The 27,254-nt window shown below is 33.1% G+C and overlaps 3 protein-coding genes across 3 annotated transcripts; 1 reads left to right on the forward strand and 2 right to left on the reverse strand.

The window, feature by feature from the left end:
• Window positions 1–11,797, reverse strand: LOC134693575 (regucalcin-like). The gene is made up of 6 exons (XM_063554416.1): window positions 11,621–11,797; window positions 3,792–4,021; window positions 3,174–3,353; window positions 2,526–2,741; window positions 1,114–1,251; window positions 1–422 (listed from the first exon to the last, which is right to left on the reverse strand). The coding sequence occupies exons 2-6, from the start codon at window positions 3,946–3,948 to the stop codon at window positions 217–219; spliced, it is 897 nt and encodes a 298-aa protein (XP_063410486.1). The 5' UTR covers window positions 3,949–4,021; window positions 11,621–11,797; the 3' UTR covers window positions 1–216.
• Window positions 11,227–22,285, forward strand: LOC134693576 (peripheral myelin protein 22-like). The gene is made up of 4 exons (XM_063554417.1): window positions 11,227–11,543; window positions 13,843–14,002; window positions 19,702–19,851; window positions 20,310–22,285. The coding sequence occupies exons 1-4, from the start codon at window positions 11,451–11,453 to the stop codon at window positions 20,543–20,545; spliced, it is 639 nt and encodes a 212-aa protein (XP_063410487.1). The 5' UTR covers window positions 11,227–11,450; the 3' UTR covers window positions 20,546–22,285.
• A 2,805-nt stretch (window positions 22,286–25,090) lies between these two features.
• On the reverse strand, window positions 25,091–27,254 carry LOC134693578 (uncharacterized). The gene is made up of 2 exons (XM_063554420.1): window positions 27,235–27,254; window positions 25,091–26,965 (listed from the first exon to the last, which is right to left on the reverse strand). Exon 2 carries the CDS (start codon window positions 26,938–26,940, stop codon window positions 25,174–25,176), a length of 1,767 nt encoding a protein of 588 aa, XP_063410490.1. The 5' UTR covers window positions 26,941–26,965; window positions 27,235–27,254; the 3' UTR covers window positions 25,091–25,173.

Raw genomic sequence — 27,254 nt, forward strand, 5'->3', positions numbered from 1 at the left:
TTAATTTGATACTTTTATTACATTTTTTGCTATTTCAAATTATAAAAAAAACAGCCTGGATGTACATTGACAACATTTATCACCATGATTTTAAACACGGAAAATGATATCTTGTAGTATATGTACTGCTATGTCATGACTGCTCGTCGTTGTCGCGAACTCTTATTCCATTGCATGTCTATTTGGTTCATATAGTAGGCAAAACAACAAAAAGCGTTATCCTTGAAAAATATTCGGTTTTGAGCCTTTCACACCAAGACCTGCAACTCTGAAGAGAGAACCAGAGAGTGGGAGATCTTTTAGTTCTTGATCTGAAGCACCTGAGCAACCACAAGTGACAAATAATTCATCGTAATTCGGCCCACCAAAGCAGCATGACGTTATTCTTTTTGCGGGAAAATCAATGCACTGCAATTGTTTACCTAAAAGAAGAACAAACACACTTCATAACTGGAACAATCTGATTGCTTGTTTATATACTGAAGATGCCTTAAATTGACAGCAATTAGTAAGCAATTTCAAAAATAAAATTGAATTCAATATTTTTATGAAAAACTTTCTGAGCGATATTTTTGATGAACAGTTTTAATAACGATACCGAACTTGCTTCTGTTAACCACATCATTGTCGATCAATTCTCGATTTATGGGTTTGTTTGCTTGCTGACTAGATATAGTTTACTTGTTTTTATACTGTGTTTGTCATGTATTAAAAGTTGTCGCGACAAAAATTTGGGTGGCACAGACATACCTTACTAGAATCTTACTAAAGTTATTCTTCTTGAAATATTTGAATTTTTATATAAATGTACGTAAAATATTAACAATATTATGAAACTATAAACATTCAGAACTGTTATACGTATACAAATAGGTGGCTATGCGAGCTATAAACCACGTGTTAACTATCATTACCTTCCGGATGTGCAAGTACCAAGTCAGAAATGTGACAGTTGATGTCTATCTGTTCTGATGGTTGATAAACTATAACCTTTAATTTTATCATTACTAGTTTTTATATCCTTCACTTATTTGAATTTATCTTACTAAAGTTCGATATTTATCAATTTATTGTTATTTGTTAAAAATTTTGTAACAATGTTATTATATTTACCCGTATCAGAATCAAATCTTACAACTTTAGCACCAGCATAACAAGCCACCCATATCTTGTCTTCTCTGTCAATAGTCATTCCATCCGGCAAACCTAACGTTCCTATGGCTTCGAAGTCTATTGTGACTTTTTCATTGGCTATATAAAAGAAAGATATGTGTGTAACTAACAACTAAAATGAAAGGACAAGTTTGATTGTTAATATTGAAAAAGCTACAATATATTTGTGTGAGATGACGAAAAATCAAACTATGTATAACAAGAATGTGTCCACAGTACATGGATGCCCTACTCGCACTATCGTTTTCTATGTTCAGTGGACCGTGAAATTTGGGAAAACACACTTATTTGGTAGACTTCAACTTCATCAAAAACAAACTTGAACAACAACTTTAACATGAAGCGGGACAGACGGACAGAAGACAAACGGACGAACGAACGGCAGGACTAACGAACGAACGGACGCACGGACCAGAAAACATAATAAATATAAATAAAAAATGTTCCTGCACTTTTGAAGAAAACGTTACGAGGTGTGAACACACTTATGACCAGTAATTCCGGACCGTTGAATACCGCATTCAAAATATGATTATTTTGTATACATCTTAAAATTTTAAGTAATGCAGGAGAAAAGTGACTGGGATTATGACATCGACAATTGAACTGTATCCGTATTCATCTGTAAACAAATATTCCGTTTAGGTCAACAAGCTCATGATGAAGTCCATGAACGTTACAAAAGGGTAACTATAATTTTACAAATTGGGAAAATCTTGGTGCATTAGTCTCATTGAAGTAGCAACCACCTATCAAAGAAATCGTGGTATAAAAGGCAAGCTCTGAAATATCGTGCCAACTGGGATATACATGTTCCATAAATAAGATTCAACGTAGAATTAGAAAGTTCTCAATTTGACAGCTGGATCTAGATTTGTTTGTCTCTGAAGAAATTTGTTTCTATCTCAACCGAATGTATCATTGTCGATTTCATGATGTTTAAGATACGAGGCAGACTTATTTATATCTGTGATTTTTTTTAACTCAATTAAGACATCAGTAGTTTACCGATGTTCAAATCTGGCTCCTAAAATGATAAAGAAGAGACAAATCAAGCCTTATGTATCAAACGAACTAAAAGAAGGACGAATGATACCAGAAGTCCAACTCATAGATTGAAAATAAACTGACAACGCCATGGCTAAAAAGAAAACAGACAAATAATACTGTGCACAAAACACATAGCAAACTAAAGATTAAGCAACACGAACCACATCAAAAACTGGGGGTGATCTCAGGTGCTCCGAGGGGTAAGCTGATCCTGCTTAAGCATACATCACCCGCCTGGCGTTTTAATGTCAAAACAATTACAAAACAACCTGCGTTTGTCTATTTGAAACAATATAACTTACTAAATGTTCCTGTTTCTATATCGTAGTCCATGCCGTAAACTTTCCCAGGTATTGAGTCTATGTAATACATCCGTTTATTATCAGAGGACCATGCCAGTCCATTAGATATGGTGACTTTCTCCTTGTGTTTCTTCACTGTACCATCAGTATCTAAACAATACAAAGATCCTTGCTCTTTCTCCGGCATTTCTGGTAGTCTATCAGCTCCCATGGTTCCTATTTGATAAAAATAAATACACTTTTTTATTACAGAATAAAGTGAATAGTTGATATTTTTTTTCTTTTGCATTGTTGTCATGCTCAGACCTTTCAATGCATGATACTATGTGTATTGGTTCTACTTAATTGTTTACAGTACGTTATACATAATTTCAGTGTCAATGTTGCTGTACATCATTTAATTTTTTTGCGTTCATTGTATTATTTTTTTTAACATAAATCAGGCTGTTAGACAGTTTCTCGTTTGAATAATTTTTAGATTTGTCATTCCAAGGCCTTTTAAACATATTAAAGCTGACTATTCGATATAGGTTTTATATGTAATGAAAATCATCAAAAGAAACAGAAACAGATTATTCCATTATAGCAGAACTAAATAATCTATAAGCGATATGCTTTTCATGCACTTCATAGTTCCTTGCTACTTACCAAACCACAAACGTCCCCTGGCATCACATTTCCCATCATTCATCCGGGTATCAACGGCTTGGTCAACTTCTGTGATCACACTGACCTTCTTCGAGTTCAAATCTATGGCTGATATAGTTTTACCATAACCAATAACATGGCCACCTTTCGCACGTGGAATTATAAATCCCAGAACTTTTTCTATAAAGAAATCAAAGATAAAAACAAAATATCCACATGAATAAACAAAACAATAAATAACTTATCATTTGCCTGTTATATAGTTTTTTGTATTGTTTACTTGTCTAGTTATTCAAGGCAGGATAAGTACAAAATGTACCACGCGTCAATCTAATCAATATTTTAATTAGATTGACCACGCGTTTGCTGTGAAATGAGAAATTCCCGTCTACAAATGGAATAAAAGTCCACCAACAGAGGCACCTAGTGGTAGTAAATATAACACACACGATACTTACTTGTGAAAGTTATTTTATTCACAAAATGCGCATGCCGACAATAAGTTTCCTCAGTGATGCTAAACCTATCAAATTTAATCTAATTTAAGTGAATGTACCAAAAATGTCACCAAAGAGACAGGTATGTTTTCCCGTGCAAAATGCATTCATATAGACTTACCTAACTGTATCATCTGTACTTCCTTAGTTCTGTAATTCCAAGAGAACACTTTTTGTCCTAAATTATCTATGAAAAATAATGTGTGTGTATCCTCATCCCAATGTGGGCCTTCCCCTGTGCCAGTGAAGACATTCTTTAGTAAAACCTCAACAGACATTTGTTAGAACTATGGTGTACAAGTTTAGTTACAATAATCTTGTATTTAAGTTGTCCGTGACCTCCCAGGTTATCTGAAGACACAATAATTGTGTACACTTGACAACATGTTTAACAAACAAATGATAAAAGAATTTTGTGTATACACTGTTAGTAAATAGTTGAGACCAAACAATTACATGTACACAATGTTCACTAGATTTTTGCTCGTCATTACCAATTGCAATTAGGATCTACTTACCCTTCCAGCTCACATGATGATTCACACTATAAACGTGTCGGACCTTTCTTGAAAGTTATAACGTAAATATATATATGGTCATATTAATCACAGAACTAACAACAATGTTCGCATACTGAAATTATGTTATGCCACTTCCTCCGTTTATACAGTTCAGAATACATGTACAAATGTAGTAAGTACAGAAAATCATACATTATAGTTCATACCCGTAGCCAGGGGGTCGGACGAACCCCCCCCCCCCCCTTTTGAAGACAAATAAGCACTGTTAAAGTCAATGTTTTGTTCAAATTGTGACTGTTAAAGTCGAGTTTGTGAGTCCAACGAACCCCCCTTTGGAAATTCCTGGCTACGGGCCTGTAGTTTCTACTTGATTTGAATTTTCGAACGTGTAATTGTCGAACTCGACATTGTTACAGAACTACAAAAATGCAGGACAAAATTTTCATCCTATTCCCAACCCCTGAAAAGTCAAATGGTACCTTTCTAACGAATACAAAAAGAAGATGGTTAGTGAATAACAACATTCTTGTTACGTGTTGAATGCAACCAAGCAGTACATGTATATTCGAACTGCATTTTTGAAACATTAACTCAGCTTGGTTCGAAGCTTTTATACTAAATTCTATTTGAAAATTATTTTTTTTAAAATGAAAGGAAAATCAACTTTTTCGTATAAACGTGTTCAGTTATATAACTTGGCATAAATAAAACATCTATTTGATTTTATCGTACATCAAACCTTGTTATCAAAACTTACCATCTAATTATAAGATAAGCTGGAAGATATTGATGTCTAAGCAGTGTCATGTATACAAGTTTGCTTTTTTTTTTTAAAGGGGGTCTTTCTTTATTGTTACGATTACAAGAACACATCAATTCTTTATTATTTTCACCATGTTTTAACGTGCTGTTACGTAAACTAATTGTGTATTTAAAAGATTGCTTCAAGTATTTTAGGTGTTCTTAAAAAATCGGTTTATTCCATCTGCCCAGTTAAATCTCTTAACTATTCCAATTCAATTCAATTCAATATTTTATTTAAGTCTCATCTCTCATTAATATATAATACAACATTACATTAAATGTAAAAATATATAAATATAAAAAGAGAGCCATTTTGTACAGAACTACAAGAGACTATAACATGAAAAATCATATAAAGAATGCATCTATTATAAAGCATATTAACATTATTTACAGTATAAAACATTTCTACATCTATTTAAAATAAGATTACAGGTTTTGGCACAGCTACGAATCATATTATTATCTGTAAATAAAAACACTATTTTCTGTTTATCATCAAAAGACATAAAATCACTATTAAAATGTATTGCTTCATCAAATATTTTTTTTCTAAAATCATCATACAAAGGACACGATAAAATAACATGGGCTTCATCTTCTAAAATATTCATACCATTATCACAGACTCGATCCTCTAAAATTATTTTTTTCAAATCTCCCTGTTTCTATTCTTAGTGGTGCTACACCACATCGAAATTTGGCAAAAGAACTCCTTTGCGAAAATGGCATTGGAATTTTACAATAAGTTTCCGTTTCAAAACTGTTCTTAAATAGATTATATGTGCGAAGTTTGTTACTACCTTTACCAGATAAAGCTTTCTCTGATTGTAAATTGCCTTGCCACTGTTCGACATATTTACTAAACATTTTAGACATAACAGTATTGACAACTGAGGTACTATCAACATAATCTGTAATGATACACAAATGTTCTGCATTATACTCAGAAAACGTTTTCCTTACATAAAAATTCCAATTTTTTATACACTTGTTTTTTACTCATAATGTCTGTCCATGAAGTTTTATATAGTCTAATATTAACTGTAGAACAGATGATCACAGATAATGTTGCAATAATCAGTACAGCACTAGATTATTTTTTTTTAATCAAGGTACTTGATTCACGAAATTCCAATTATTACATCAATTCTTTTTTTTATTTTATTGTTCTTGCGAATTAGTCAATACCTGGCCTTTCGGTCATAAAACTTTCGAGTCAGTTTTTTGTACTCGTACTCAAACATCAACCAATCACAATGTTGGATTTCATGTTTCGAGCATGATTTTTGTGCTCCAAGCACTAAGCAAAGTTTTATGACTTCAACCCCTGATCTACATGTTCTTTTTATTAACTGGGCTCTCAATTCTTCAAATCAAAAGAATGTTAACGCCTTGAGAAGTTAGTTTTAAGGTATGAGGTATGAGGGTCTGGATGAGGGGTCCATCATTTCTATACTTTTTTAAAATTTTCATACCATTTTTCTTTATATTCTTTATTACTTTGTCCAATATTCTCTATTCTTTATAATTCAGCGCCAACTTATTTTTAGTTCTTTATTTTTGTTCTTGACTATTATCTGCTATTCTCCTTTTTTGCCCTTTATTTTGTACTGTTTTTTAATTATACTATATTCTGTATTCTCTATTAGGTAATCCAATCGGATCGTTTTTAATAATGATATGTTATTGCGATCAAAATTTTCATGTTATTGCTATCAACCTTTTTTCTGTTTTGAACATCAACATTTTTTTGTATTGATACACCATTCATTTTCGGTTTTGGTATGTACATGCCTGTATCTATATGAAAGATAAAACATACTATTCTAAACAAATTAACATTAAAGAATCCGTTTGTCGTCCATGCAGTTTCACAAAGTCATGGATATTTTACACAGTTTTCTCTCTTAAACCGAAGCTCGACCATCTTAGTTCAAATAACCCAAATGTTGATCTGGGTTAAATGTGGCCAATCCTGGAGTCCTAATGTCCGATAGTAAATTAATTACCGAGGTTAATTATGATACGTTTTTCTTTTCGGGATGTATAAGTACTCATACACATCCCCTTGGAAAGAGACGTTAAATCCGATGAATGCCTCCTGTAGTTCTATACGCTCTTAGCACATTTAAGAACTCTTGTAACAACTATATGTGTGACCAGTAGGTAATATATGCTGCACGGTGGAAGGATGCCAACAACGAGATTGTTAGGTAGAACTCCGGACGTTGCTGGTACGCTCTAATCGAATCTTAATAGACTAGGATTCTGACAGTTTCTGCCGAAGTTCATAGAGAATTTCTAGCACTATTCCAACATACTCTCATGTGTCTGTGGCAATCTAAACTTTTCGCCATTCCTCCCCATAAACCTAGTACATTGCTAACATACCTTTTTATATCATTTTCCCGCATGACTGTGTGGAAAGCGATAAATCACTACAATCAATTTCACGTAAAAGACGTAAAAATATTATTAAATAACTTATCACACTTGATTCTCATGAGGGTCGGATGGGGTTTACAGAGTAGAGAATGATGTACAAAAAGTGCGGAAGAAATTGCCCAAAAAGATAAAGTAAAAAAATATATAAAAAAACGGAGTGTCTATTCGTCCGGCTAGCCGGACGAATAGTTAAAAATCTCTATTCGTCCGGCCATCCGTCTGCGGATTCGCAAATCTTCAATATCAACAAAAGTGTCATGTGACGCGGAAAGTGTCCCGGATGAGGTGTCGGATAACACACGCGGTGTCGGATAACACACGCGTGTATGCAATGGACGTTTTGAGAATTGGAGATCATTACTTATATTTAGAGATGTCATAGAGAAAACCTGAGATAATGTGATTGCTTTTAAACAAATGTATATAGAAGTGATTCAAGAACAATTATAGCGTGTACATGTTAACTGTGAGGAATAAGCCTGAAATCGAAGTGAAACTGATGATTTACCCCATTTACCTTATGGAGGCAAAACGCATTCAGAAAACAATACTATATCAAACTTGCTTGAATGAGAAATACTATATCAAACTTGCTTGGATGCATTATTTTCAAGTTCTACTACAACGGAGTTATATGAACATACTGATATGCCTTGGCTGTGAATAAGACACCAGGGATGGGGTACCCCCCTTTTTTCTGTTGTATCTAATACACATTTTTTCTAAAACAATCTGATCGAAAACAAAATCCTACTTTTGTGGACAGGTTACATGTGCCTGCTCTTTTCTCAAATTTCCTATGAATTAAAAATCGCAGAACAATTTAAATGAAGAATCGTGCATACTCATATGTGGACCTTCCTTTAACCAAACTTCACAGAAACAATACATTCAGGATCTTTTGGAATCATAGATAAAGCCAATAATGATTGGTCCGACTATTTACCTTACATGAAATAAAACTACAAAAGAGAAAATCTTCCCCCTTACTACCCAAATTCCTTTAGAATATTAGAATAAAAAAATCTGAATCAAATGTATAGTTTTTTTGTTTTTTTCATTAGAATGAGTTCTTTTTCATAAAACGATGTTAGACAATATAATTTTTAAAACAACTCGTGTTTTATTTAAAACCTTCAAAACACAAAGCTTTTTCTTCATCATTATGTTTTTTGGCCGGACAAATAGCGAAATACCGTAAAAATGCTATTTGTCCGGCTTGCCGGATGAATAGACATTTTTGACTATTTGTCCGGCTAGCCGGACGAATAGCCACTGCCTATAAAAAACAGGGTGCTGAAAAATTAGAATTCGAGAAAAATAGGACAGAAAGTACAAAGAATAGAGACAAGTGGATTAAAATATACAAAACTAAAGGACCCTCTTTAAATCTCTCTCTCTCTCTCTCTCTCGTATGTTTACCTAAATAGCAGTTGATATGATTTTATGAGAGAGAATTAAAAACTAATCGAATTTTATTGGGAAAAAATATTATTGTTCCTAGGTTTGAACGCATTTTATATTGACAATAAAAATCGATATATTTGACAGACACATTTAAATCAAATTGAACGTAATTGATAAAACCACATTAAAAATCATATATTCAGCAAACTGTGTGTCATTGAGAAACGGAATATAAATCATTAATTTGATAAATTATCTAAACTTATCAAATAGTGTGAAGGAAAATCATGTAAGTTCTTAATTTAAAAAAAGAAACATATATATTTCTCTTGTTTATATACATATATGGGTGTGTGGTGGTTTTTTTTCGCTCTCTCTTTGAATTGGGAGTTCATGATTATCGATCTTTGAAAATGCAAAGAGCAGGACAATCCTTATTTGCCGATACTCAAACCCATTGTGTTTAATTGTAGAATTTCTGATTAATACGCAATGTTCATCCACGCATGTTTGGTACAAATGATTATTGCTTCGTCCAACGTCACATGGTGGTATTTATAGAAAGGATAAACCAGTTATACAAATAACTTACCAATTAAACAGCATTCATTTATGTAATAAAATTGAGAATAAAACTATTTTAATCGAGCGATATATCATAGTAAACCTGCTTCATTCCTAAATAAAGACTACATATATCTTGCCGACGTGTTTCTTTTGTATAGCGTATATTGCTGAAATATCTTCCAGGACTATTACACTGATATTGATTGATCGTAATTTGCTAAACGTCCAGTGGCAAACATTCGATTTATGTTTAGAAAGACAACCAAGTAACAATAAATACAATAAGAAAGTTCTGCAATAGTGGTCGACTAAGCGGGATGAAGGATTTGAAAATTAAACTGCCACGGAAAAATAATGATATATTGGATACAAACAGAATTTAATCTTGCAACAGACCACTTTCGGACCCCCCAAACAGTTGTTGCAAGGGTTCTTAATGTGCAGAGAGCATACTTGTACTATAGGCACCAGAATTTCCATACCTCTTTTTTTACTTTATTGCAAAAAAACATGAAACCCTGACGGGTTAAAATGCAAACATAGTACATTGTATACACAAGTGACAAGAAACATAATTATACATGATAAATGTTTTTAAAAAGTGAAGTTGATATTAATAACATATATCTATGTTATATACATGTATATAATAATTGACCAATGTGGACCTTATTTTCGCAATTCCATAGATTGCTTTATAATATAGTCTACAACACTAGACAAAATATCTTTATTGGGATCTAGAATAGTTTTAAGTTTAGAGTTTGAGTCAAGCTGGTTAAAATTAGAATAATGGGTTTTAATTGCATTTATAAGGGAATGTCTTACATTACTGTTAATTTGACAATGAAGGAAAAAGTGTTCCTCATCATCTAAAATTTTACAAACTTTGCACAGTCTGTGTTCTCTTTGAATTTTTTTATAACGTCCTAATTCAATTTCCAAATTATGATCACTTACACGTAATTTTGTTAAAAGCTGACGACTATTAAATTGTTTAGATTGTGCAGGTAGTCCTCAAATTTAATTTCATTTTTAAGTTTACTATAAAGATAAAGTTTTGAACTGTTATCAATATTTGAAAGTTTTTGAAGAGTGATGTTATTATACTTTTCCTTCACTATTCATTTAATGTTTTTTTGAGTGAATTTTACATACCCAACCAGACGAATGCAGCAGCGTATATATGCAACCATCAGAACAAAACGGACTCCCATCTTTTGATGAGGGTTTTACTGCTGGTTAGAAGAAAACCAAAAATATGCATACTTCTATTCCTAAGCCACCCTTATGTGTTCTTACTAAATATCATGTTTATTTTCAGTATATCTTAGAAACGTTCCCTCTTAAAAATCTTGTGATAATGATGTATGTTTTTTTAGGAAACTTATATTTACTTCTTATATAGCTCTGGTTGTATCATACAATGTTTTTTCTAAGAGTAAATCTCATTTCAGAAATTCGATCTTATACCAAAAGATCAAATTAACCTCTAATGCACGATATCCAATCACATTGAATGATATCTTATTAGATACATTCGTTAGCTCATCAAAAAGTTTCATTCTTGCTGAATCTTTTCGACTTGTTAGTTGCTATGTATTTATCGTGTGAATGCTCTGTTTAAATACGAATTGTTCTTGATTTAAATTTTCTGAAATCATGCCATCAATGAATGCAATGTAACATTAAATAAACATGATCAATGAATGCAATGTAACATTAAATAAACATGATAAAATCGTATAATAGATAATATACACTCACACAGTACACTAATTCTTAAGACAATAAATATACGTGTTAGTTATATGTGTAAATAAATACATTGTTATAAATGCCTGTTGTGTGCATATTGTGCAAACATCGAGATAGCATCTGTTATTAATTCACCCTCCATTCACCCTGCATCAGTTACCCACGCTATAGATATAACGTGCATCGACAGTTTCTCAATTGACGAAATAATTAAATGAAAACAGGAATTAATTCATTAATATTTTGAAGTGTGAATCAAGTTAATTTTCTTCAGCATGACTGCTGATTTTGAATTCAAAGACACGGAGAAAACACCAATGGCGCCAACTGTTTCCATTGAGCAGATTACCATAGTTCGACCGATAAAGGTAAGCAATTATATCTCGTTGAAGAATTGTAATGCGTGTTAGAAATATATTAAACTACATAAGAAAAAATACTTTACCTAGTTCTTTTTGCATCTACATCCAAATCGTGTGTAATATCAGTGACACCTGTTTAACTCGGCAGAGTTCCTTTACTTTAAAACAGAATGAAAATGAAACTGTTCGTATTGATGTCAGATCTTTCATGTCTGTTTGTTTTGTTCACATATCGCTGTTTATAGCAATACGACTGCCATACGAGTGAAAGGTTTGGCTAGCTATAAAACCAGGTTTTATTCACTATTTTCTACATAAGACAATGCTAGTACCAAGTCAGGTATATGACAACTGTTTTCCATTCGTTTGATGTGTCTGATCTTATGATTTTGCTATTATCTAAGCCGGGACTTCCCGTTAAGAATTTTTCTCGGAGTACGGTATTTTTTGTTTTTATTCTTTTTAAAGTCACTTTTAGCACATTCTTCTAGAATCAGGAATCAACATACAAACATTAAAATTCTTGTTTGTTTTATAAAACAGTATGTCGACCTCTTGGTGTATGATAGTTTTGTGTCGTCAAGTCAATGACTTCAAAATTATATTCCGCTCATTTATTCAAAAATAGATCGATTTTCTAAATTTTTATTTGAGGGTTATAGATATTCTCGTCATCAGGATCCTATTTTTTGTAACATTTTCAAATATTGAAACTTCTATTTAACAATTCTGTTGACTTTTAATCATGTGCATGCTAAATGCTGAAAATATTTTTGTATGCATATTTTCAAGTACATCTGTGTTGGGTTTATACATCTATGATGTTCCTAATCACAAGAAAATGTAACATGTAACAAAACAAATATAATACAAGACGATAATGTAACGGTTACGAACTAACACGTGTTTGTTACCTATCATTGGGTAATCCATAGATGTAATACCCATAGATGAAGCTCAACCCTGACTTCAAAGGTTCTATGTGCGTTGTAATGGCTTTCACACTTATCTGATGATGACATGAACCTGTTGGTCATTGAGATGCCGATTGACAAAGCAGCCAATAGAAAACTGACAATTAAAAGCTACTTAGCTGTTAAATATGCTAAAATCTAAAAAGAAACCAAATCAAAATATATATTTTATATTCACATGTTTATGAAAAAAATACATACTTATAGATAAAACAATATTAAAAATTATTCTCGATATTACATCTCTGTGTAATCTTTATCATCAATTTCATAAATTTCACACAACGATCAACACATGAAAGTATCGTCGAAAAGTGTGCCTTGTTTGATTTGGATGGCTTCCAAAGTCTGCTGGAGTAATTACTACAAAGTAATTCCTGTCATTTATTATAATTCTTTGTCGGTTTTCTCCACAAACTTTCTGTATTTTGATAAGTATATTGTTATTTATTTTTGTAAATAATATGGAAGACCGTCATGCAATGCAAGCAAGTTTTAAGCCAAAAATTGCCATAAGACAAAACATATGGGTGAGATACATTTATATTGTTGTTTTAAGACTATTTAGATATGTAGGGGTATTGTATCCTATGCACTCTAAAAATGGTTATCCAAAGTTTCCTTCATATAATATAAATATATAATATATAAAAGAGAAAAAAAATCTGATGTATACAATTAAGTCATGTACATGTAGAGCTTATTATATAATTATTTTAATTATGAAATCTTAATATTTTGTGTTCTGCTTTGCATTCGAATTTCTTTATTGCACTGGCTGTTTTTTTTGCTAGGTTCCGTTCTTCCAAATTCTTTCAATTTTCGTATTCAAAAACTGTCTAACATCTACTGATGTAAAGGTTAGTATGACTTCTTCTTAGAATTGAGGCATATTTTGTCATTCCTATAATGTCCTTAAATGTACTCCTGACTTTAATAAATCCAACAATAAAAGTGAATAGAAAATGTATCAATGTACACAGCAAATACACTAGCTCATATCCAAGAACCATTGGAATTAACCAAATGAACATCAGTCTATTCCATAATTCAATGATATATATATATATATATATAACAACAGCAGTATAAATAGTGTCTGTAAATTTGAAATTCATTTTAATTTCAATCAGATGTTTGGTGAAATTTACAACATAGATTTCTATATATTAACATGATAAACTGCGTTTTATATTTCAGGAAGAAATTATGTCGTGTGTTTGCAGTCGCATGTTTAATAATAATAAATTGTCTGGGAATTAAAACAGTTTTATTTCATTTAGATGATAGATAGATACTAAGATCTCTTAACATTATGTTTTGTATTACAGGTTGTTGCCCTTTTGTGTGCAGTCATTGGTTTATTTATGAACTGTCTGTCAGTAGGATCTACCACGTGGTTTCAAACAGATATTGGAAGAGATGGGTTGTGGCAGACATGCATGTTTATTGACGAAGATGCAATTGAGTGTCGGACTGTTAAACCAACAGGTATCTCGTCAAGATTAAATACACAAGACACAATTAAGACTTACAGCTTTATTTAAAGCCGGTATTATATGCAATACAAGTACAAACATAATTCTGAAGAACTTTTAAAACCGACAGACCAACAATAAAACAAAAACATACATATACATTGTTACTTGGATGGAGAGTTGTCTCATTGGCACTCATACCACATCTCACTATATCTATATAAATTGTTACTTGGATGGAGAGTTGTCTCATTGGCACTCATACCCCATCTCACTATATCTATATAAATTTTTACTTGGATGGAGAGTTGTCTCATTGGCACTCATACCACATCTCACTATATCTATATAAATTGTTACTTGGATGGAGAGTTGTCTCATTGGCACTCATACCACATCTCACTATATCTATATCAAATCATGCACACATAAATTAAACGTATGAAGCAAAAGTTCATATCAGTATATAAACATGCAACACAAATGTTACTTATAGCATAAGTCATGTATAGGCATTTTGAAGAATTCTAATATCCAATATAATTAAAATTATTGTCAATGGAGAAATACATATTGTACTGTAGAAAGTGTTTCTTTGTTTTGTTTAGATTTTTTCATATTTCCACATTTTAAATAATTTGGCTTTCATTATCCAATAGCTTGTCTGTTTCACAGAAATGTATTTTTACGACAGCATGGTTATATTTATAGTACATATGTTGCTACTGCTGAATTTTGTTTGAAAGGAATGGTAAGCTTATGAGAAAGAACCGCTCCTACCGAATTCGATTAATTCTCATAGAAGTACAAGATAATATAAATTTTATTTTAAATAGATGACCCATTATACATGTTATAGGCATAGTCAGCACATTGATTTTTTTTTTATATCAAACCATTACAATAAACGATACACAAGAAAGGAAATCAGAAAAACAACTGAAAAAAAACATGAAATATAAATTGAGTTAATAATACTGTAGTCACGTAAACCAGTATGATGAGTGTCTATTGATCATGCACCAGTAGCAGCATCACATCCTTAATAAAACAAAATGCTTTTGAGTCACGTCCTTCCTCTTGGCTAATGCATATCAACAAATATTATTGTTGTTCATATGCAGGAGTCACCAAGAGCAGGTGCTTAAAGGACACTCAAGCCATTACACAGAAATATTTATATGAATACTTAAACACTTTACAACACAAGCATACACTATTTCTCAAAAAGGATTACTATATTACAATCCTCCTTGTGTCTAATGCACATGTATTAATATGTAGTTATCCAAATGCAAGAGCCAACAAGGGCAGTTGCTTAATATTTTTGTGTAAAACATTTGGATTTGAATGCAGCTTTAGCACAACTGGTACAAATGCTCTGAGTATATGTACATACATTACCGTTAAACTTGATAATACTCCAATCATCGTACCAGATCAGGTATTTAAGAGCATTTTCCAAAACTATCATAAGTTTCAATACCAGATGGAGAACAATCGCAAAGTCGGAAATTTGCACCTGGCATCTTGAAGTGCAAAAAAATGTATATATACAACTCGTCTAAACATCAACCCAACAATGTTAGATCTGTAAATTTGCTTTTGCAAATTTTTGGTTCTTCCCTCGCCGGGATTCGAACCCATGCTACTGTGATATCGTGACACCAAATCGCCTGCACTGCAGCCGTCCCGCTAGACCACACGACCACCTGGGCTCTCACTAAAAGAGCTTTCGCTGGCCATGTGTTACCTTTCCACGTCAGTTTTAATCTAGCGGCGTACTACAGTACATGATATATAAGGCATGAAGATGTTATATATATATATAAGTACGTCTGAGTCAGTGACAACCCTACAACAGATGTTTCCATCGGATCACCATCAATGATGGTGATACATGGCTGTGTACATAATGTCTATACAACTCGTCTAAACATCAACCCAACAATGTTAGATCTGTAAATTTGCTTTTGCAAATTTTTGGTTCTTCCCTCGCCGGGATTTGAACCCATGATACTGTGATATCGTGACACCTAATCGCCTGCACTGCAGCCGTCCCGCTAGACCACACGACCACCTCGGCTCTCAATAAAAGAGCCTTCGGTGGGCATGTGTTACCTTTCCACGTCAGTTTTAATCTAGCGGCGTACTACAGTACATGATATATAAGGCATGAAGATGGCGTACTACAGTACATGATATATAAGGCATGAATTCATGCCTTATATACCATGTACTGTAGTACGCCGCTAGATTAAAACTGACGTGGAAAGGTAACACATATTAAATATATCACTTAATGAATAAATACATCTGCACATGTGAAATTTATTTTTTACGCCTATATATATATATATAAGAAAAAGTTAAGTAAAGTCCGTATGCTGGTAACATATAAGAAAATTATTAAAAGATAATAACGGTTTCAATGCATCACTTTTTTACTAGTACTTTCACTGCTTCCGCAGATCTTCAGGTAATGTGACTTGTATATAAATAAAACAGTTGATTGACGTTAACAATAGTATGACGTTAACAAATACAAGGGAGACTACTAATGTCATTTTAAGACTTTAAAATGTTACGTTAAAATTAGAATATCATTTATCATTTAATCCCGGGTTGAGAATGTTTATGAATAATTCTTCCTTCTTCCTCCTGAGAAAATCATTTTGACGATTGACCATATACAATGGAAATATTTTAAATCGTCCATTAGAACAACGATGGAAATGGTCGTTTGCCCTGATGAGTGTTAAATCTTCATGGTTGGTTTGCTGTCTATGTAAAGTCATTCTAGTCCGCAGTTCATTTTTTGTCTCTCCAACATAGAATTCCTCACAATTTGAACATATGAGAGAATAGATGACGTTTGAACTTTTACAAGACATATTTTGCCTATATAAACTAAATATATATATATATATGTTTAAAACTTTAGAATCCTTAGCCTGATTTAGACTCTTTCTTTAATCGCAACTTCTTGTTTCAGGGGGGGGGGGGGGGGGGGCTCGGTGGCTGAGTGTCTAAGAAGTTACTACGTTGATCACTAGCCAGTCAACACTGGGGTTGTGAGTTCGGATTTCGCTAATGCGGGTGCACTCGACTTCAATCTTAATTGACTAGGAATGTCATATTTCCTATAAAGGTCGTTGGTTTTCGCCGGACACTCCGGCTCTCTCCACCAATAAAAACTGGCCGCCACGAAATAGCCTAAATGTGGCGTTAAAACACCAAAATCAAATAAATCAAATCTTATTTCAGTAAAGATTGCGACTTAACCAAACATACATTTACAGATCAAACATTGTTGGGTTGATGTTTAGACGAGTTATGACTCAGACGTACTTATATATATATATATATAATATATGCCTTCCAAATACCGTTTCGATCCCTAACATCACTGAAGAAACATTTATTGTCGAAACCCGGATCTGGTGTACTAAAAAATTTTGACACCGTATGTTTGTGGCATAACATCGTGACCACAAGTTTATTTTTATCTGTTTAGTATTAAATTTATATTAAGATCCATTTTGTTACATCTTGTGATCAATTTTATTTGGCAATCACCAATGGCAGTCAGCAGGGTTAAAGAACATCAGTTGTTCGACCTGTTAGTCAAATGCGTTTTGTTTAAATATACTTCATCACTTTTTTGGTCTTTTGGAAAATGTTGTTTGTGCTGTTTTTAGACCCTTTTACAACGAAATTTGTATTACATGCACGCGTATAAAAATTGCGGTTTTTATCCAACGCAATCATAGGTTTGCATGTAGTTTTCAATTTAGACTCGTTTATATTTTTTCGTTTGGGCTTGTATCTTATTTTCCCTCCGGTTTATATGATCCGTTTATCCTGTATTGACTCTTAAAATTCAACAGTCTATCTAAAAAATGAGAGTACTTTTCTAAAAATTAGGGTACTTTTTATATGGCCTCCCAAACATCACTGAAGAGACATTTATTGTCGAAACCCGGATCTGGTGTACTAAAAATTATTATCACCGTATGTTTGTGGCATAACATCGTGACCACAAGTTAATTTTTATCTGTTTAGTATTAAATTTATATTAAGATCCATTTTGTTACATCTTGTGATCAATTTTATTTGGCAATCACCAATGGCAGTCAGCAGGGTTAAAGAACATCAGTTGTTCGATCTGTTAGTCAAATGCGTTTTGTTTAAATATACTTTTTCACGTTTTTGGTCTTTTGGAAAATGTTGTTTGTGCTGTTTTTAGATCCTTCTACAACGAAATTTGTTTGACATGCACACGTATAAAAATTGCGGTTTTTATCCAACGCAATCATAGGTTTGAACGTAGTTTTCAATTTAGACTCGTTAATATATATATATATATATATATATATATATATATACAACTCGTCTAAACATCAACCCAACAATGTTAGATCTGTAAATTTGCTTTCGCACTTATATATATATATATATATATATATATATAACTCGTCTAAACATCAACCCAACAATGTTAGATCTGTAAATTTGCTTTCGCAAATTTTTGGTTCTTCCCTCACCGGGATTTGAACCCATGCTACTGTGATATCGTGACACTAATTCGCCTGCACTGCAGCCGTCCCGCTAGACCACACGACCACCTGGGCTCTCATAAAAGAGCTTTCGGTGGCCATATGTTACCTTTCCACGTCAGTGTTAATCTAGCGGCATACTACAGTACATGATATATAAGGCATGGAGATGTAATTGTTACAGATCAGCTAAATTATCTATAGTAAAGGATTCTACAAATTAATGTAAGATGCAGTCACAGAAAATAATTATATTCATAAGTGCGTCTGAGTCAGTGACAACCCTACAACAGATGTATCCATCGGATCGCCATCAATGATGGTGATACATGGCTGTGTACATAATGTATATACAACTCGTCTAAACATCAACCCAACAATGTTAGATCTGTAAATTTGCGTTCGCATATATATATATATAAATCACAACCCAGCACAACATACTTAACAATATTGGACCAAAATCATAGCCGTTTGTTTTTTATCACAGCGCAAAACAATGTTTTATAATGAAAATGAAACTGATTCACTTCTTACTTGCTACCAGCAATAAAATATTCAAACTTGTAGAAAACAATTTGAAACATTAAATTCTATAGCAAAGGTTATTTTTTAAAGATAAGTTATGTATATTAACTATATTTATAAAAATCACAAATTCTTCCACATAGAATCATATTCAAAACAGTGTGGTCCTGGCCATTGATTGACGACCTAAATTATCCCATTGACTGTGACAGATTAGGTGAACGTTTGTCTGTAACGACCATTGTCACTTCTTACTTATTATAGAATTTAAACTGTGGGGTCACCAAAGGTTCTTAACGCCTTTAATAATAAAATAATTCGAAAAATTATTCAGAAATAACCTTTATGTTTTGATTTATATTATTGATATAAATCAACACATCGTATTATTCCGGATTCGTTTTTCGAATTGCTTTATTGAGGTGTTGAGAACCTTTGGTGACCCCACAGATTCAGTGTCTTTAAAAAGTACATAGTGAGCAGTGATTGTTACCGACAAACGTTCACCTAATCTGTCACAGTCAATGGGATAATTAGGTCGTCAATCAATTGCCAGGACCACACTGTTTTGAATATGATTCTTTTTCCTTATCAATCTGGATATGTTTTTTTAATATTTTTTAAGATTGGTTGGAGACATCACGTGTTTTATTTGTGATTGGGATGGTTATATGTTTCCTGTCCATAGTGATAACATCTCTTGGAGTAACTACAGATCTATTCCACCGGAAAGAGAAATATTACATCGCTGGTATGACATGTATGGTTCTTGCAGGTAGGTTTATGTTAGGGATTTACTATTTGTCCGGCTATGTATAAGAAATAAGAAGATGTGATATTAGTGCCAATGAGACAACTCTCCATCCAAGTCACAATTTGTAAAAGTTACCCATTATAGGTAAAATTATTGTCTTCATCACAGAGCCTTTGCTCATACCGAAAAGCAAACTATAAAGGGCCCTAAAAATTGCTAGTGAAAAACCAACGGTCTAATCTATATAATAAAACGAGCAACGAGAAACATTTATGAACCACATCAACAAATAACAAATGCTGAACATTATATTTCTGACTTAGGATAGGTGCAAACAAAGGCAGTATGTTTTAACGTTTTAATAGATACCAACCTTCACCCTTATTTAAACAATAATGGAATATCACAACACACAACATAATTGTTTAGGTTTGAAATAATGCCAGTAAAATGTTATGAAAATCTGAATTTCATTTCAGCTTTATCAGAAATGATTTGTTTAATTATTCATCCTGTCAAATATAATGAGGAGATGGAAAAGAACATTGTTGAACTTTCCTGGGGTATGGGCTGGGCATATGGACTTGGATGGATAGCTGCTATTTTAATGACCGTTGGTGCTGTTATCTTGTACATTGACAAAAATGCAGATGAATTGATTTATCGTGAAAGAACAAATTATAATGATTCAATAGAAGAATCGTATGACCCCTGAATCATTTGATGGATTTATTAGGGGTATTGATATATTGGTAATCATTATGATCTCGGCTTTTTCATGTCTTACATCAAGGTGAATATAGGTAATGTCTTTAATGTCGGCAAAAAACTCTACAGAGCTCATGTTTGTAGTATTTCATGTAACCCGACTTAAAATAATATTTTCTATTCTATTGTATTCTTCTGGTGTGCTTGCTTGCTAGCTGAACCATGAAGTCACTATAAGGTTATGCATACTACCATCCCGTAGGAGTAGACTGGTCCGACAGACCAACTTATGTGTCTGTAGGACTAGACTACTCCAAACGGAGGGTAGTATAGTTAACCTTGTAATGATTTCGCGGTTCAGCTAGCAAATAAGCTAGCCAAAGCTTCACCTATACACTTAATGCATGTAATAGATTCAACATATTTTCTGTAGATATAATGGTATACTGATTCACCTTAGAAAAATTCTAAGGCAATATTTCAGCGTAAACAGAATTTAAATTTATTCATGATTTTTAAAATTATTGTTCTTATTTATTATTTGTAATATTTATAATTGTTATGTGTTAATGACTATGTGAAAGTTATTAAAAATCAAGAACTTACGACGGAAAACGAAGTGTATGAATCTAAGATAATCTTTTTATGTTTAAAAGATAAAACTCTATTTTGTTCAGAGAATACTGTCTACTGAATACAGTTTGCGTTCTTAATTTTATATTATGTTCAATTATCTTTTTGTGTAAGAGGAAATACTGCTGATTTTCAACCACTTAGTAAAAAACGTTTTTGTTTCGAAATGAGCATTTTAATGTGTGATAATGTAAAGATGCTTAAAGTGAAGTAAAAACGAACCTGCTGCAGATCATGACTGATGATATATTTAGTATGCATTTGAGTTTCTGAAAATTGTTTTTCACAAAATTCTTGAAGTTTGTTTATATATATATACGTTTTACACAAATTGCTGTTTGATTATGGATGGTCTTTAAGCATTTTTAGAATAATATTGGGGTTGCTGGTTACTGTGTGTACAATACTTGGTGATTCTAATCGTTATATTGGTTGTACCTTTTTTCAACTTATCTTCATTCTGAACATGAATGAAACATTTGCAACTGGAAATTAAGAATACCACAATCAACCTCTCTAGATTATTCTCTTGTTCGTGTAAAGTAAACGCCATGCATAAGGTAGCAACCCAATGCAATCGATGAGATTTTTATTTTGAAAAAAGTGTACAGAATATCGAAATAACAGTGCATACGTCTATACGCGAAGGTTCTTTATCAAGAGGAAATGATAGCAACGTTCATATCTTACAGTTTCCAACTGAACTCAGCATTAAATCATATCATGTACCAATTAAGCAAAAGAAATGACTACATTATCACGTGACTTTTGAAGAGCGATACTGGTTTACGTGAACCATTTGAATCTCGGTACCAGTAAGTACAATGTAATGTATGATGGTGATATTCTGGACGGTTGAAATATGTCATTCCATTATCATTGTTTGTCATAGTTTGAGTGAATCCTTGTATTTCTGACAAATTTGTTTTATCCGATATACACCTTACAGTTGGGGAGTTTGAGTACACCTGTATTTACATTATTGTTCCTTACTGCATTTGTTCCTTTTGTTGATTTTTTATCCAATTGTTACATTTATATTTTTTATATAAACACATTTGTATATATAATGTTGTTGAAAAAATACGAAATAATAAATTCCTACCAAATTGTTTGTTTATTTTTTTATTTTTTTTATGAAGAATCATACCGACTTCCTGTAAGATAAAAAAAACAAGTTATCAAAGGCACCAGGATTATAATTTAGTACGCCAGACGCGCGTTTCGTCTACATAAGACATCAGTGACGCTCATATCAAAATATTCGTAAAGCCAAACAGGTAAATAGTTGAGGAGCATTGAGGATCCAAAATAAACTGGTAATCCTTAATTTTCAATTAAGATTTGAGTCGAATGTACCCGCAGTGGCGGATCCAGAAAAAATTTGGGGGTGGTCCCAAATGAATATTGAATGATATGAAAAAGGTTAAAAAATACCTTCGACATTATGGAAGATCATGAATTTGGACAACACCATGCGATGCACATATTCCTAGGTAAAGGAATTTAAAGACATGTAAAACTGATTTTTATTTAAGACTCTATACAATATCTTGCAATCTAAAATAGCACAACATACAACTGTAATCTGAATAAGGCAAGCTGTAAAAAAGGTTTAGCTAAAATGTTCCGATTCGGTAAAAATAGTTTTACGTAAAATTGTTCAAAATTTACTAATTTAACAAACTTAAGAGTCGTTTATCAGGTCATTCAACATCATGCTTCGCGGGGTTTTCTTGCAAAGTTATCTATAATTTGTTTTATGTTTAGTTCCAAAGTGCACATGCATCAATGCAAGTCCGTCTAAACGCGATTGTCCCATAGTTGTTCTCAGGTAGGTTTTTAGAAGTGATAACTCACTGTTGGATCGCTCACATTCGCAACTCGTAACCCCCATGGTAGCTATGATTTATAAGATAACAGAATTAATTGGAAAGTCGGTTTTGCAACATTCTTTCAGAGTACCGGCTACAATTTCTGGTTTTGAAAGCATTGACTCGCAAGTCTTTTGCCACAAACGCAGTACGGAAGGCATTGTAGATGGACTCGGCAAATCAGTCGACAAAATGTTTAATTTCATCACATGTTGCGCTTTGTACAAATGCCGGTACCAACTTCAGTGCTTGAATTGCTGTTGATGTTGGGGGAAAAGGGGGGAGGGCTCAAAGAGATAGATAAACAAATTTAATTTAATTCATTCATAATGATTGTTTTTTTTCAAAATGTACATAAATGAAATTTAAATCCGAGACTCCGTTAGGTGGAGAATGCAATTACATGTATATATGGAAATTTCACTTAAAAATACAAAAATAATTTGTATTTACTTTTCAAAATAAGAAGTCAACTTCTTCATATTGACGAGCTGTTTTGACAATTTAATTACATGTATACAGGTGAAACACATTGATCCGTATTCTATCATTGTGACACATCCAGGTATCCAGGTAATCCATAACAAATTAGTGCGATGAAAGGATTTATCTTATTAATAAGTGTTAATTTGTTAATTAGCTAGTTATTGAAAAAATAGACACTTTAAAAAAATTTGAGGTTCGTCATGGGGATGGTCCGGTGCGCCGTGGGACCACCCCCTGGATCCGCCACTGACCCGTCTAGCTGAATTCGAATTAACAACCTTAGTATTGACAGGCTAGTGATACAATAGTTCCTTTCGATGACCGTGATACGGAAGTTCGACAACTATCACCAGTTGGTCACCGAGACCCATTAGAAACAGAAAACATACTTAGATACGCATGAACTGATTATACGAAAAGACTCATAATCCGTTCTCATTCCATTCAGATTATAAAAGGCGGGTTCTATGACATTCTATACGAAGAATACAAAATTAGGATAGTAGGTGTGATAACATTGGAATAGAAATGGGGAATGTGTCAAAGAGTCAACAACCCGACCAAGCAAAGCAGAAGGCCACCACATGAGATTTTCATGTTTTGTTTACAGTATATATTTAGATAAAGGAAGATGTGGTGTGAGTGCCAATGAGACAACTCTCCATCCAAATAACAATTCAAAAAAAAAAGGTAAACCATTATAGGTCAATGTACGGCCTTCAACACGGAGCCTTGTTTGCCTTTTGGCGTTAGTCTGTATCGATTGGGATTAACCAGTAACCATTAATAATACTTCATATCTATTCTTCCCGCGGCACATAAGTGAAATAGTGGCATTGGTTTGAAAGAATAGTGATACATTTTGGTTTCTAATTCAGTCATGATTAAGTATAACGAATTTACTCATTTATTAATAAACATACGGCAATATACGACAAAATCTGAGACAGTAAACAAGGAATAATGCAATCAAATAATCCCGTGAGTCTTAAAACGTTAGGGGTTGGGATTGAGTGGTCACACGCATGTTAAACCCCGCCATGTTCTGTATGTTTAGTCCCAAATCGGGAGCCTGTAGTACAGAAGTAATCGTTGGTTCATGTCTGTCATATTTGATTTTCGTAAGTTTGGTTTTTAATTAGTCCGTAAGTTTTGTTTTTAATTAGTCCGTTAGTTTTCTCGTTCGAATTGTATTTTCACATTTTCATTTCGGGGTCTTTTATTGGTGACTTTACGGTATAAGATTTTCTCAATGCTGAAGGCAGTACGATGGTTTATAATTGCTTACTACCACTTCATTTTAACTTTTGTGGAAAGCCGACACATTGGCAATCAAACTATATCTTCACATTTTATATATAGGAATGACAGCAATTGTCAGAGCAGTCCATATTCGGCTTATAAGTATAAATGTAGCTCCATGCAGAAAAGCAAAAAAATCGAACAAGAATCACAGACAACATTGTATTGTTCCCGAGGCGTGCTGATGTTACTGAGATAAAGAAAAAAAATCAAACAAGTTTTTTTTTAATATCAAAACTACTGATAACGACATAAGATGAAAGTGAAATAAAGCACAACATATATTTAGTGTATAAGAAAATACAAAAGAAAAGAAATTAAAATTTCATAATGCTGATAATTAGGATATAGAACAAGCCGACGACTTTTGTCCTGCGATTGTTACTTCGTAATAAGAAACCGCTCCTTGAAAACTGCTGCATAGAAGTAAGCGCTTCTTGTCCTTCTCATAAAATACTCCTGTTGGGCAATCAAGTCCATCAGATTTACTTAATAACACCTTACTCTGTTTCCCATCTGGTGATATCGCAACGACGTTATTAGACCAACGACCAGTAACGTAGATGTGTCCCTCTTCGTCATAAGTGATAGCTCGGGGGTTACGTAGATTTTCATCCTTAAATTTCCAAAGCGGTTTCCCGTCACGATCACAGCAATGAATAGTATGCGTATTCCATTCGGAATAAACGATTTGATCATGACATACTGCAACATACCACACATTCGAAACACTCAGTGATAAAGATTCTTCCACGTTCCCTTCAAGATTTATGAATTTTATGCCGTCGCGATGAGAAATTACCACAAGTTTACCATCAGAAAAGTCAATTCCATAGCACTGACTTTCGACATCAAACCTTTGAATTGTTAATCCACTTGCCACATCGATGATAAGTATTGCATGATCCAAAGGCACAGTCACGGCAACTCTTTGTCTTCCGACTACAGTCAAATCCCAAGGCTGATTCGGAAGTGGTATGTCACGATTATGGCTGCCATCTTCATGACAGACGATAAGACGCTTGTCGCTACAATCAACGAAAATAAATTTACCGTTTGGTAAAACCGTGCAACTGGTTATGTAGTTATCGCGCTTTCCTTTTTTGATCGAAATGCTTCTTTTAAGTGATAACAGACATGTTGGTTTACGGACACCAAAAACGGTAACGGAAGCACCTTCGTTTTGGTTTATGTTGTTGTTGCTCTGGCGGCTTCTAGCAGAAATGATTCTAACAGGATTCTTTTTTACTATTATGTCTCCGAACGATTTTACTTCATTATACAAGGATGCAAAAGTTGGATTGAATTTAAGTTCCATATCGCGTTGTTTCAATCGTTCATCCTCGTACAGTTTGTGAAGCGATTTTTCTTCTTTTTCAAGTTTTGCTTCCATTTCGCAAGTGGCTAGAAATGTCTTTGAATCTGATCCGAAATTCTTGATATTGCTAACATACTTGTTTATATGTTTTATATTCTTTTCAATGGTTACAAACTCCAACATGACGTCATCTAATTCACCAATCTGTTTTTCTTCAGCCATGGTCAAGTTTACAAGTGTATCATGTTCAATTTTATCCAAAAATTGATTAATAGTTTTTCTAGCGTTTACTATTTCTTTCTGGATTTTTTGTCTTTGTTGTTCAATATTTTTAATATTCTCTTTACGATTATCACGAATTGAATGTATATCGGAAGCTAGTTGTTTGCTTCTTTTTTCTAATTCGGTTAACATTCTTGGTGTTTTTAGCTGAGTTAAGTTATCGTCGATAAAATGTGTATTTGTACATTTGGCATGCTTAGAGGCAAGACAACCAGAGCAACACGCACAGTTATGATTAACACAGTAATAATCAAACTTCTTTCCATGCAAACCACAAAACTCCTTCATATTTGAAACAAAATTCAGTAACTTATGGTATTCTTCTATCGGAAGCACCTCGTGTTTCTTAGTACTGCCTACAGATCTATGATGGACTTTACAATCGGAACATAATCCTTGTTTACAAAGAGTACACCATAGTTCAGCTGGCTCTTCCCGCAGTGGGCAATACCCGCAGTTTGTTGAAACCGGTGTGCGAGGCGTTTTTTTGCCTCTTCTTGAGGTCATTGTCAAAGAAGAACTGTCAAATTAACTGAAAAATATATAAAGTTTAAATAGGAACGTCAGTCTAAATAACAATAAGTCATTCAACCAATTATAAAACGAAATTCAATACGCACATGTTCATTAAAAAAATATTTGAGGAATGAAACGGTATATGTACCATTTTTTCATTTCGTAAAAAAAACAGGGCAACAATTCCATGTTGAATTACTTCCATTTTTATAACTAATACACGAGTTCATTTTTGTTATTTAAAATAAAGTTTAGTAAAAAGTTATACACAAGACAAATGTTTACCTTCTTCATGAAAGTTTGTG

The sequence above is a fragment of the Mytilus trossulus genome, chromosome 12 (genome assembly GCF_036588685.1).
Source record: "Mytilus trossulus isolate FHL-02 chromosome 12, PNRI_Mtr1.1.1.hap1, whole genome shotgun sequence".
Lineage (NCBI taxonomy): Eukaryota > Metazoa > Mollusca > Bivalvia > Mytilida > Mytilidae > Mytilus > Mytilus trossulus.